Source organism: Python bivittatus, unplaced genomic scaffold, assembly GCF_059951505.1.
Source record: "Python bivittatus isolate LINGU-HERP-01145 unplaced genomic scaffold, Pbiv_v1 ctg000480_np1212, whole genome shotgun sequence".
Lineage (NCBI taxonomy): Eukaryota > Metazoa > Chordata > Lepidosauria > Squamata > Pythonidae > Python > Python bivittatus.
The window spans coordinates 62,567,139-62,581,372 of NW_028277075.1; the positions used below are offsets into that span (position 1 = coordinate 62,567,139).

At 37.5% G+C, this 14,234-nt stretch overlaps 1 protein-coding gene across 1 annotated transcript in view; it reads right to left on the reverse strand.

Moving 5' to 3' along the window:
* The window catches only part of BRSK2 (BR serine/threonine kinase 2), a 437,463-nt gene that overhangs the window by 114,030 nt on the left and 309,199 nt on the right, over positions 1 to 14,234 (reverse strand). The window contains exon 5 of the mRNA XM_088145138.1: positions 13,217 to 13,333. Within this exon, the coding sequence (XP_088001264.1) occupies positions 13,217 to 13,333 (117 nt within the window). The remainder of the gene's footprint in view (positions 1 to 13,216; positions 13,334 to 14,234) is intronic.

The window sequence follows — 14,234 nt, forward strand, 5'->3', positions numbered from 1 at the left end:
AGGCAAGTGAAATAATGAAGAAATCTGAACCAATAAAAGCTGCATCATTTCAACTCCCCAGTTCCATACATTCTCTGCTGTTTCTCATGGTCCTCCTCGGAGTTTGAAGAAAGGCAGACTTGCCAAATTACCCCTATGCTTTAGAAACTAGTATTCCAAAAGAAAAGTTGTTTGGCAGGGCAGTCTCTACAATAATCATACAATAATTATGTTTGTCATTCTCCCAACCAACCTTAAATATAAAAGATCAAAGTTTTTGTTATATCTGTTTGTAGACATGCTCTTTTATAACTATTCCTCCTTCTCTATGAAGATGAGAGCAATAGAGAGTTCTAGTAATGGGGAATTTCTTGCAATCAAAGCTCCATGTGCTGCCAGCTAGTGACAAATTATGTCAATGAAACAGCCCACAGCCCCTCTATTCCTTACTATCACTATTCTTTGTTTTCCAGGACATATAAAAATAATGAAGATTGTACTTTTTATCATTTCCCTAGAGATGTTTTGATCTATAGCCATCGGCACTTAAGCAAACAATTTGTGCTGATCTAATGAGTAATTCGCAGCAAAGGGTACTTTTGTGTTTAACCATGTTTTTATGGATAGTTGTGAGCCACCTAGAGTCACTGTATGAGATAGGTGGCCATATAAGTCCTGTGAATAAAATAAATGAATAAAATAAATCATAAAACAGAGATGGAATGTTGTTTGGGTTTTTTAGTCATAAACTGAATAAAGGTGATATCAAAGACCATATAGAACCTACCAAAGCTGGATGATCTAAGAAACCAATATACAGTAAGTGAAAGATAAGATGGACATCTTTAACTTGTATGGAGAAGGCTTCAAATTACTACTTTGATGCCCCATCCATGCAGGTATCTATTTCACTGGAGCATCAAACCTTTTAATTTCTAGGGGCGGTTAACTGGAGGCTTCTTTCATGGCTATCAATGATACACATTAAGTTTTATTATCTGACACAGATTTTGGTTCAAAAATGCTACAGATAAACTTCTGAGCATGTTCTGAGAAGAACACAATTATTAAGTTATAATGCAGAAGTGCACAACCTGTGATCCCAGCACTGGGTAGCAATACTTTTATCCAATGAATAGGTAAAAACTGGATCAATATTTTACAAATAAGGTTTGACTGATACAAAGAAGAGAGATATAAATATGTGATTAGATTAATGCCTATTATTATTAATATTATTAACTATTAGACATGCAGGAACAGAACAACAGACCAATAACTGCCTTAGCTGAACTTTCAGCTGGGAGGTAGGAAGATGAAGAGTAGAAGATAATTATTCGGTTACAAAGATTCCTAAGAGATTGTTTTTGCTGCAAAAAACTACAACAGCAAACACACACACACAAAAGAACCCCAGAATGAAAGAGATTTCTGGTACCTTTAGACTAATCACTTTAATTATATCATAAGCTTTTCTGGATAAAGCCTACTTCAAGTAAATTCTTGCAAAAATGATTTTCTGTACTTATCCATGAAGTGTTATGATATAATTGGTTCACTTAAAGTGCCACAAATCTTTTTATGTTTTGTTTTGATAGCTACTGAGAGAACTATTCCACACCTATTCTCCTGCATCCAATCTAGCAACTTCACAATTAACTCATAAATATATATAACTTGAGACCCCCAAAATATGTTAAAAGATTAAATCCTAAAGCATTAAGTGCAACCCCTGAAGACTTTCAAAATTATTCATAAATGGTAATTTTTCATGTGACAGAAGGCAATAGTTATTAAATGTATGACTGGAGAATAATCATATTGAAGAGCCCAGAAAGATGGCATTGAGGTAGCATCTATAGTTAAGAGCTCCTTCTAAAGCCAATTTTCGATTAGCTCTTTTGCTTTTGCTTTTGCTTTTGCTTTTATTTTATTTTCATTTTTATTCTTATTCGGCTGGAGTTTTGGACTACTGTGAGATCAAAGCAAAGAACACCCTTAAGATCTGTATTTTACTATTTTTACTATGGGGAAAAAGAAGAAGAGGCAGTGCTCACATTCTGCTTTCTAGACTTCACTCAAGCCCACCAAACAGCTCAAAGGTGACAGATACCTAAAAACCAGTTACCTGCTGTAAGTAACCAAAAGCCCCTTACCCTTCCTGATAGCCTCTCTAATAGATAGGACCCCCTTGAATGGGATCTACAAGTGGAGTTAGACAGCTCCCAACTTTTAGATCTTTCCACTTCTATGTCTGAGGATGCTCCCACCTCGCAGATTGCAGCCATCTGTCCAGCTGCTGCAAGGCTTATACAACAAGGGGATGAGGACTTGAGAAACAAAAAAGTTACTGATTTTATAACCAGATAATGCCTACTGACAGCACAAACAGTATTGTCAATTTTTGAACTTCTAACCACAGTTAACAACAAGGTGGACACTCTAAAAGAGACCTTTATTAAGCTTACACACAGTCATCCAAATTCTACTGCTGAGACAGTCAAAACAAGCACATCCAGTGACAACTGTGTCTCAAACGCAGGTAATAGTGGTGGAAAGGTGGATCCCACTTTGGAACCTAAAAAGAGAGTGAGGAATAAATTAAGAGGTCTCAACCAACATCCAGAGGAGTGTGTAAGGCAAGCACCACTCTCCCAGGAAGTATTGGATGGAAGACACATAAATCATAACTGTCACTTACAGCCAAATCAGATCACTCTACAAATCCAAAATAACATAGTGAATAGAGGAAAATGGGGATCCAAAAGTGCAGCCATTCTCTCCCTTAGTCAGCTTCTGCACTGTGAAAGGCAACTGATTTGCAGAAGGTTGAATGGCTTCCATCCAGGAGAGACTCCAAACGAATTCTCCTCACATTTATACATTCTGCTATCCCCAGCGTGTTGTTTAAAATGAAGCCTTTTCTGAGCAATTTTGAGATCTTCCCATCATGTGTGTTTCACACAGAGGGAATTAGCTCATTAATAACTCATCTTGGCACTAAGAGTGCTGTTACCTTAAAGTTTAATTGTAGCAACATAAAAGTAGGTAACTCCAAGGACGTTCTATCACCACTGTCCTTGAGAAGAGACAGTCTGAGTAAACAATCTGTATCTCCTACAGCAAATCAGTCTACTGAAGAACCCTTAGAGACAAACCTGATTAACTCTTTCAGTACCTTGCCAGATACTGAACAAGTAGATATTATAAAAAGGCTAGACGATCTAAGGGAATTATTAGAAGTAACATGTAAAGCTGCTAAATCTTTAATAGAGCTGGTCACCCAAAGAACTGCCCAAGAAAATAGTACCTAACTTGAGAAACCATCTGCTGGTTCACCTCCTATTTTAATTTGGAATATAGACATACGAAAGAACAACAAAGAGTCCTTGGGAGTAATTTCTACCATACTCTCCCTGCTTCCTGATAAAATACTACACCACACAGAAAACATAAGGAATGGAATCATACTTGAGGCCGATAGACAAGAGGAAGCAAGATGCAGCCCAAACCTTTGTGAGTTACACTCTGAAGCTGGCTGTGGAGTGAGACAGAGTTATAAGGAGGATACCTTTAGCTCAACGCTTCTAAAAATAGACCCAAGCCCCAAATAATCCATTAGGGCTACAGCTCATGAAGCAGTCCAAAATGGGTTAAGAAGAGAACTTGAGGCAGGAAAATCATCATCGCCTGAGGTAAGCCATCTCTTCTGGACGATGCTACTATTCTGAGTTCCTCTTTGACTTTGGCTTCGTAGCACTCCAAGAGACATGGCTGACCACAGATGATGAAAATATTCAGGCTTTAGTTCCTGGACTATTCCTGCAAGGAAATACAGGACTAAAGGGCCGGCATCACTAGACTTGCCAAGGCAGAGCTGGGCTGGCAAGGACAGGAATTAGTCTTCGGAGATGACTCTCTCCATTACTTAGCTGTTAAACTTTCATACAAATTCTCTGAAATGGTGCTACTGAACATACGTATATTTACCCCCACACTTTTTCCTTGATACTTGGGTGAACCTAGAAAAGACAGTGTTAAACTCAAGACTATGGAATGTTGCGGTGCTGTGCTTGGAATACATGTCGCTGTTGTGGGGTTGGTTTATTCTGCTGATGGCCTATACTGGCTGTTGCTGGGTTGAAAAAGAAGTTATGAAACTAAGGGGCAAGTAGGGAAACACAGGACTAAGAGTCAGAACCAGGCAAGACCAGTTCTGTGGTTAGACTATTGTGACCTTATGATGAAAGGACCCTAAAATCACACCTCCTATGTTATTATAATTATAATTACACCCCCACTCATATATTATGGGATAGGCAAGGTGTTATATGCATGTGCAATTTGTATCAAATTTTAACCAATCATATTCTTCCTCCCTGTTTGAATATTGTATAAAAAGGCTAATGTGACCAGCACATTAATAGTGACACTTGGATGTGTCCTCCTTTATTGCTGCAGTAATAAACGAGTTGGATTGGATTTCTCTCATCCTATGTGTTATTTGGAGTTCCTCATGCCAGATCCTCATACCTATCTTACACCAGTTTTCCAGCCAACACTGCTTTTATTTAGTATTATTATAAGCTGCCTAGGATTATCTTGTATAAGGCAAGCGGCCATGTAAGTTCTAAATTAATTAATTATTTTTTTAAAAAGCAGGTGTGGAAATTTCTACTCTGAGCCACTCTAATATTGGAGCTAGCAGTCCTAATGCCATCTGAACAGCTGAAGTATTAATTATTATCACTGTCTCCAATGATTTTGGTAAAGTTGAACTACTAGGAAGAAGTGCCAAAGAAATGACTACAATTTATATTATTGACATTTTCTGAACTTGCCTGCTTTTAACTTTCTGCAAAGTCACAGGAGGATTGGATTTACCTTGAAGAGTAAAATTAATAATATAGTGATTAGACTGAGTTTCAGTGAAGGTAGCACTAAAAACTGTAGACACATCCTTAGCTCAGATCAAGAGCAGGGCACAATCTTGACAAAAAGTAGATTAAGTTTCTAATAACATTAAGTCATGAGAAGGTAGCAGAGAATATTTAGGAAAAAGAGATTATTTATACAGGATGTTAAAATCTCCCCATATCACCAATGGAAAATCTAGGTCAGTTAATGTTGATAACCAAGAAATGCATACTTCAATAAGCTTATTACTAATGCCAGGTAGCTGGTAAATAACTGTGATAATTTAATGGAAATTTCAGTTCTGTACCTGGGAATTCAAATGAATTAATAGTGTCTGCTAAAGATGCAGACATAGAGGATGACAATTTGCAGATATAGTCAAAATGATATGACAGACTCTAATGCTAATTTACTAAGGACCTTAGATGAAAATGATTCCAGTCCAAATATATCTTTGCAGTTTTATAGTATGACATTGCATATTCCTCCTCTCTTACTAGGCACAGCAGAAGGCTTCAGGGTCAGCTATGCTGGGCCACATGCCAAGAGAATTAATGAAGCAGTGTAATAGCTCACACAGAGGCCTAGGGATTGCACTTCAAGTGTGTCTGCAAACTAGGGATTGCAGAGTTGCTGTTTTGTTTATGACACACATATCTCTTCTGTTCCACTGATTTCTTTATTAGTGTACTTGAAGACAGCAACATGCGACTTTAGAAGAGAATATCTGTAGCTCAGGGTTGAACTGTTGAGTCCTTAGTGCTCTCTGAGCTTGGTTGTTTGATTGCAGACATTTCATTACCTGACTAGATAACATCATCAATGTAAGTGTGGGGTCTAAGTGGCACCTCAGACTCATCAGCCATCAACAGACACATAGAGATAAACCACATTTACACACCATTCAAAAGAGACAATAAGAAAGCTAAGAAGGAAACAAAAACATCAGAACACATCTTCTCCAGCAGCCTACACCTAGATAAGCAGGGATAACCACATCCCCACCAACACTGGCAGGGGAAGTTATTGTATATAGACAAGGAGCAAACCCCACACTCACAAGCACTGATGATGTTACTTAGCCAGGTAATGGAACGTCTGCATTCAAGCAACCAAGCTCAGAGAGCACCAAGGATTCCACATGAGACTTTATTTCTGCTCCAGACACTAAAGATTGAATTCTAGCACTGCCTATTCACTGTCTGAGATTTAGGAGGACTTATATATCAGCTACTGTATTACCTGCTAAGTACTTCTCTACAAATGTATAGGATAATCTAAAATTGGAAAGCGGCTTCCCCCTAAATAAATAAATAGGAAAGGGAATATAGTTTTTAAAGTGGAGATACTGAAAAAGGACATTAGCTTATAGCTGATCTAATTTGAAATATGGCTTGGAGGAATCATTCTGTGCTCAGAATAGGGATTTCCCAAATAATGTTCTAGGCAGCTTTCCCCCCACTTAATAAGCCACAGATGGACTTAGATTACTACTCTCAAAATAACAACAACAACAACAATTCCAGCTGCCTGGGCAATTCCAGTCATTAGACATACAGCTGGAATAGTGGACTGGACTGAAGCTGAACTAAAAGCCCTGGATAGGAAGACCAGAAAAATAATGACAATGAATCATGCCCTTCATCCACGCAGCATCGTTGACAGACTCTACTTACCCAGGAGTTTAGGTGGGCATGGAACGTTACAAGTACACTAGACAGTTGAAGAAGAAAAAAGGGCATTGCAAGAATATCTGAAGGACAGTGAAGAAGATGCACTGAAGCTAGTACACCATGAAGGCTTAGTGAATACTGAAGAGACCAAACTGGCCTACAAGAAAGATCAAATGAAGGATAGAAAAGAGACATGGCAAGGCAAAGTATTACATGGGCAGTACACTAAAAAACTAGCAGGCAAAGCAGACAATGACAAGACCTGGCAATGGCTAACAGCAGGAAAGTTGAAGAAAGAGACAAAGGGGCTAATTCTGGCTGCACAAGACTAAGCCTTAAGAACAAATGCATACAAAGCCAGAACTGAGAAGACAGCAGCAGACAGCAAATGCCACCTCTGCAAAAAAGCTGAAGAAACAGTGGACCACCTAGTTAGTTGCTGCAAGAAGATCACACAGACTGACAACAAACAACAGCATGACAGAGTAGCAACAGTGGTGCACTGGAATATCTGCAAGAAATACCATTTGCCTGCAAGCAAGAACTGGTGGGACCACAAAACAGACAAAGTAATGGAAAATGAAGAAGCTCAAGTGCTCTGGGACTTTAGAATTCAGACAAGCACCTGCCACACAACACCCCAGACTTAACAATTGTTGATAAGAAAGACAAAAAAGTCTGGATAGTGGACACTGCAATACCTGGAGACAGCAGAAGAGAAGAGAAAGAACTGGAGAAAATCACAAAATACAAAGACCTGCAAATAGAAGTAGAATGACTATGGCAAAAGAAAGCAAAGATAGTACCAATAGTTACAGGCGCCTTAGGTGCAATCCCAAAACATCTGGAGCACCACTTGAACACCATTGGCATTGACAAAATCACCATCAGTCAACTGCAAAAGGCAGCTTTACTTGGAACAGCTTCTATCCTGCAACAATACCTTTAACACCATCAAACAACAACATCTGCCTATCCCAGGTGCTTGGGAAGGACTCGATAGGTGGATAAAAATTCCAAATCCAGTTTAAACATCTGGCTGACTATGCAACCAACCATAATAATAGTAGCAGTAGCAGTAGCAGTAGCAGTAGCAGTAGCAGTAGCAGTAGCAATAATAATAATAATAATAATAATAATAATAATAATAATAATAATTTATTAAACTTGTACACTGCCCAATTCTCAATGACTCTGGGTGGCTCTCAACAATCACACAAAGTAATTACAATAAAATTAATAAAAAATAAAGGATAAAAGATAAAAGATAAAAGATAAAAATAAAAGATGGCAAGATTCCCACCCTTTGGTCAGCAGGCGGGAGAGGAGAGATTTAAGGTTTTCTAGAAGGTAGCAAAAGCTTGGTTTCTAAATACCAATAAAATAAATATAAAGCACCAAAACCAATAGAATATAAGAAACAGAATAAATAAAAGTAATTTTTACCTTCCACTCACCAGCAATTTGATTGATTGCACTGGGCTGCTGACCCAAAGGGGCTTTTGAGTAGAAGAAAAAGAGTAGCAGAAAGGTGGTTCACTTGCAATCCTGTAAGTCAACCATTAACCCCAACAGCCTTAATTCCCAGCCGACCTTCCACATTGTATACATTGTATACATCATAAAGGATATTCTGAGTACAAGGAAGCTCTACAGTTTACAAGTCCCATTTGCACAAGCTAGAGCCTGGCTGGCATCTCTGTAACAGCCACAAATGCTCTTTCTTAATCATTCTTTTTCCCCAGTAACCAAGGATTGCAGGAGGTGTGATGATGCAAACATATCAGCAGATGAAGTGGAAGTACAATTTTCAGCCCTATTAAATCATTTTGAAGAGAGGATTTAAGCTAAAACAGCCTTAACCCACTTATTTTACTTGGGTTTTCTTGCTTGCCACCCCATCAAAAGCAGAATATTAAGCTGCTGCTTTTTATCAGTTTGTAACTAAATTTCAACGAAGCAACTCTGGGGACCTCATGTTGCCCATGCCCTAATGTGAAAGGCATACATGATCTGAAGGACAGCTTTTCCATATTAATTATCTTCATGACCTCAAGGATACTTGAAGGCTTTTTAACACAACGTAAATTAAAGTCAGTTTTCTTTGTGTCCTCTTAATTTTTTTAAGTTTCATATCAATACTCAGAGGCTGTTAACCCAAGCATACTTCTACTTTTGTGAGTTGATACCTTATAGCAGAATACACCAAAAGTCAGTGGTCATTTTTTCTCCCTTACTGCCTCCCATCATAGCTGTGCCCTACCCTCTAAGCCAGTGTTCCTCAAACTTGGCAACTTTAAGAAGTGTGGAGTTCAACTCCCAGAATTCCATGGGGATGGCTGGGGAATTCTGCGAGTTGAAGTCCACACTTCTTAAAGTTGCCAAGGTTGAGAAACACTGCTCTAAGCTGCCACCAATTACCAGTCAACAAAGTTCCCTTCCCCCTCATCTAACAAAAATAATAAAACTAATTGCTAACATCTCCTCTCCTCAGTAATCACACATACTCATTTGTACTTTTGAATTATTTGCATGGTAAATAAATTAATTAAAACCCTTCTAGAAGGCACATAACAGGGAGCAGAATCACAGAAATTGCTTCCTGACAAAATTCAGAAACATTGTGATTCAGACGATGTCAGCTTTTCCCTGTCTCCAAAAATATTGGGAAGTGGGGGGACACGGACTATATCTGGGATGGGCTCCCTTTTATATGATAACTGCTATTACAATTAAGCTATTAAATTAAGGGTTTTCTTGGTAAAGTCTTCTCCTTCTCTTCTTCTTCTCCTTCTCCTTCTTCTCGAATAGAAATACATTCTACTGTATTCAAATAGATTTTCAACTGCTTAATTAGAATTCGTTTTTCATCTCCTGGTTGACTGATACAGAAAGAAAGAAACTATATAAAAGACAGTTTTACTGCTGGCTTTTGTTGCCTGGCTTTTTGTATTCTTTTGAATCCACAGCATTAGTTCATGTTACATATAATAAATGAAGGAAGCAACAAATTGAAGTTGAGATGGTTTTCCTAACGAACAAGTGATTCAAGTGTGCATTAGTATCCTAAAAATGCAAGTCCTCGATTCCAGACTCCATTGCTGTTTCACAGACTTTCTTCCAATTTAGGAGCTTGCAGTTAAGAAAAGCAAACCGAGCATCAGCAACAGAAATGTTTTTATTTATTTATACTTATAACCCATTTCAATGCCAGAGAACTTTTTAATGAGCTGATACATCCCACTGATGTCTCTCAGTTTCCCAGAATTTGTGGCACACAAGAACACTTTTCTTCGGGAAATGCTCCTTAAACCCACAGGGTTACAATTGTCAGTAACGTTATTTGTTCTCACCAGTAGGTGGTGGCAGCATATAGAAGGTTCCATAAATAGAAAATCTAAACGCCTTAGAGAGACCTGCAATTTAATCTCCATAACAGTCTAAACACTTAGAAAAATCTCACTTTTTTAATCTGGGGAGATTTTTATAGCATATTTAACAGTTCCGCTTTCTAAGTTTAGGTGTTTTGGGGAGGATGTTTTCAAGAGGAAAATGGTATGTTTTTAAAAGTCAGGGCTAGGGTGAATTGTATTACAGTGTATACAATATCTTCAATATAAAAGGGGAAGTTTTACTTAAAAAGAAAACTAGTTTTGATACTAGTGGTTTTCTTTCTTTCTCTCTTTGAAAATATAATCCTCATGTAACCTTGCGTTGGCAGTTTCATTTATTTACTATATATCCACCGTCTGCGAAGTATGGTGGAAGTCATTCCATTGAAACCACACAAAGTTCAAATAAACGTCTTCCATATTTTCTGAATTAAAAAACAAAAACCCTCAAATGCCTCCGTAAAAGCACTAGTCTTTTTGTTTAGAGTTTACTCCAGAATCCCAATCTCTTTCTTTTAGAAAGCAGCATTAGTAAAATCATGGGACAAATGGTACTAAATACATTGGGTACACTAATTATCCATACCTACTCAGAATTTAATCATCTGATGGGACTTCCGGGGAAGAAATAGTGAACTAAAGACAGCTCTATGAAAAGCGGAGCTGATGACTGTGGCAAAATGAAGAGCCAACAAGTAGACCAGCTCTTCGTAATTCCTCTGGACAAGGAGAGGACTTGAGATTGCCCACAAGTGCTTCAGACAGTTGCTCCTCATGAGGAGACTGCAAGACAGCAGTCTCCAATGGGTTTAGAGCTCTGGGAGACAAGGGAATAGCCAACTTGCTCAAACCGCAGTCGGCACCTTTGAAAGGATACTGGGTTCTCATACTTACTTTTCTAATCACTTGCTTGTTAACTGCTTTTCACCTATTAGAACTTTTGGTTCAACACGTTTTACAGCACCAGGTGAGTTTCCTTTAATCCTTAGCAAAATAAGTTTTAAATACAAGTTTAAGGACTTAATTTTTTTTTTTTTTGAATAGACACCAAAAGGGTGATTAAAAGTTTGATTTTAGAAAGTTACAAATGGTCTAAGGGTCCAGATAAATTTGAAATAAGATCTTGGAATTTATTATAAGAATCCTTCCCATGGGAAAATGTTTTTGTTTTGAATTCTTTAAAAAAAAAAAAGGTAAGACTTTAAAAATTGGACATTAGAGGGAACTAGAAAGAACCAAGATTATAATTAAAGGAGAAGAACACTTAAATTTTACTTACATACAGAATGAAGCAAAATATTTTAACATTGGATATATTGAAGGATATTTTTGAACAATGGGTCCAGAAGTTAATTTTAAGAGTGTCTGCCTTTATAGGTAGACTATGTTTAAAAGATATTATGGAAGAGGAACAAATTATATCTGACAAGATTGAGACCTGAAAGTGGATTTAAAAATGACAGGCTACAAGAATTATATGGGATAAGATGCCACACTGGACATACAAAAGAAGCTGGGTGATGTCTTAATAATTAAAAGAGATATACAAATAACAAACCAAGAGAGTGACCTGGATAATTTTCCTATATTGGATTTACAAAAGAGGCTTGTTAAAGCTTTGATGAATTTTGTGAGAAGGGACAAAGAAAAAAGAAAAAGAAATCAGTTCTAGGGCATTATTAGGGACTAAAGATCAAGCTTGTTAGAAGTAAAAGAAAGTTGGTTTATTTCATCAAGGTAACCCTTAATAGACTTTTGCTGGTCAGGACTGAAATGATGAGGCTTTAAGGATTTGTTTATAGATAAGAGATGGGATATGGGAAGAGATCATTTGTTGTATTTTAACACAAGGTAAAAAGTTACTGAAATTGTTTATACTTGTTGTGATGAAGGGGGAAGTAATTTCTTTATATATTTCTTTTCTTTTTCTTTACCATATGTCAGGTTCAGCCCAAAGAGCTCCAAGAGACAATGCAAATACAGTTCTGTTGTGTTTATTAGCTTCAACCTCAGGACAGAAATCTCACTAGACTGAACCCTAGTTCCCAAGCCAGCCAGCCACAACACTGTGAATTCCTTAGGGAGGTGCCAGCCTCATCTTCTTGAACTTCCCATGCTCCTGTTGGGGGCTAAGAACACGCTTATCTCCCTGAGCCTGGCCTTCATAAGTCCATTCCATCACACCATATTCTTTACTATATATTTTTTCTTTCTTTTCTATTTTTCTTTCTATTTTTTCTTTCCTGCACTTTTGTTTTTTATTCTTTTATTTTTTTCAGTTTGTATTAGTTTTTATTGTTGTAACTGTAATTTTTAATAAAATTACTATAAAAATACTATCTATATTACTATCTAAATTCTTTATCATCTGATAAGCTGTAATAGAATAGCTTTGTACCAAGAATAATTATGGTGGCATCATGATGTCTTCTTCAATATCTTGGCTTCATTAACACTATACACACAGGTTGGGTGAGAACCATCCCACTGGATGATTTTTTTTTTTTTTTTTGCATAAGAATAATCAGAAAAATAGTATAACTGCTATAACCAAGTTGATGTCTGATACAAGCTTCTGCTGGAAAAAGAAGTACAGCTAGTCCTTGGCTTACGACAGTAATTGGGACTGGAATTGCCATCACTAAGTGACATGGTAGTAAAGCTCAATGTCAAGAGACCGCACCACCTAGCAGTTCCAGCAGTCCCAGTTGCCACGATAAGCAAGCACCACGTGGGTCATGAAGCAAGGACCTCACGTGACCATGACTTCTGACTTCCTGCTGGGTTCCCCATTGACTTTGCTTGTGGGAAGCAAGCAGGGAATGTTGAAAATCATGATCATGTGACCGCGGGATGCTGCAATGTCATAATTGCAAGTTGGGGACTGAGCGTCCAGATCACGATCACGTGACCACAGGGAAGTTGCAGTGGCTGGAACTCCAAGGTCCCATCATAAATCCAATAAGGTTGTAAGTTGAGGACTACCTGTATTTCCCTTAAGAGGAAAAAACCCCTGAAGAGCCAGTCTACTCATTAGAATCTCTTGCTGGATCATGCTACAGATCTATCATTTGGTCCAGAATCTTGTTTCCCCTACTGGCAAATCAGATACTTCTTGAAAACCCATAAATGGTAGCCCTTTTTGTTACTCCCCAACTTCTAGGTATTCTACAATTGATTGGCTAAATGCTTTGTGACTTCATCATTTTGCAACACCATTTTAGCTTACTGATTTAAGCTCTTAATATGACTTACCCACAGCTTGTTTCAAGTAAACTGTCCCCAACTTGCAATGATGCCATGCCAAAGTCTGCTATTCGGATGTTGTTCTTTTCATCCAGTAGTAGGTTTTCTGGTTTTAAATCCCTGTGGCTGTGAAGAGGGGAACAAAAAGAAATTAATTCAAAGCAGTTGTTTCTTGCATACACTAAAGTACCACAGATTTGTTTAGTTGGAATGATTTTGTTTTGGTTTCAAATCAAGCCATTGCACCATGCATTTACTTCTATTTTGGAAAATTAAGGAAGGCATGCTACTTTTAAATTTTAAAGCATTCAAAATATTAATTATGCTAGCTTGTGGTTTTGAAGCAATAGTTCGTTGTTCTTATTGATGGAAAAAGTGTCTAGTGGAAGTAAGAGTGGCCAACAATTTTTTTTAAATAAATATTTTTACCCTTTTACCCATTTATTTGCTTGGGATAATTTTTTGTTTAATTGAATCAGCCTTGAATTGGTTATGGCAGAAATGTTGGGAAGAATTTGGAATTTGGATTTTTCATAAAAGTTGACTGAACATATTGACCCTTTTGATTTGGTAGTCTGAATCCGAACAAACAAAAAATAAATGAGAAATTGAGAAACTCAAGACTGAATATTTGGTCTCTGTTTGTCTTGTTCTACACAACTATCTGTCATGAGTCAACAACCCAGGTCAGTTAGATGCTTCTATTAATTAAAAAGGGGCAGCTAAAAAAGATGGTGCCTCCGTCTGCCATCATTACTGCTTCCCTCCCCCAGCGTTTTTGTATTCTGTAATCATTCAAACTAGATAATAAACACTAAATTGTGGTTTAAAATCTGTCATGAATGAGTAGTTCAGTTCCAAACTTTCCTTTTGTAGAAGGACTGTTCAATGTTCTGTCCCTTTGCAACTTTGGAATTATCTGGATATAATTGGTTCGCTCTATTTCTCCTAGTTTGGCTGTCTTTATTTATTAAATGATTCATATCCCACCCTGTTCAAAAGACTCTGGACAATTTACCGTCCTCAC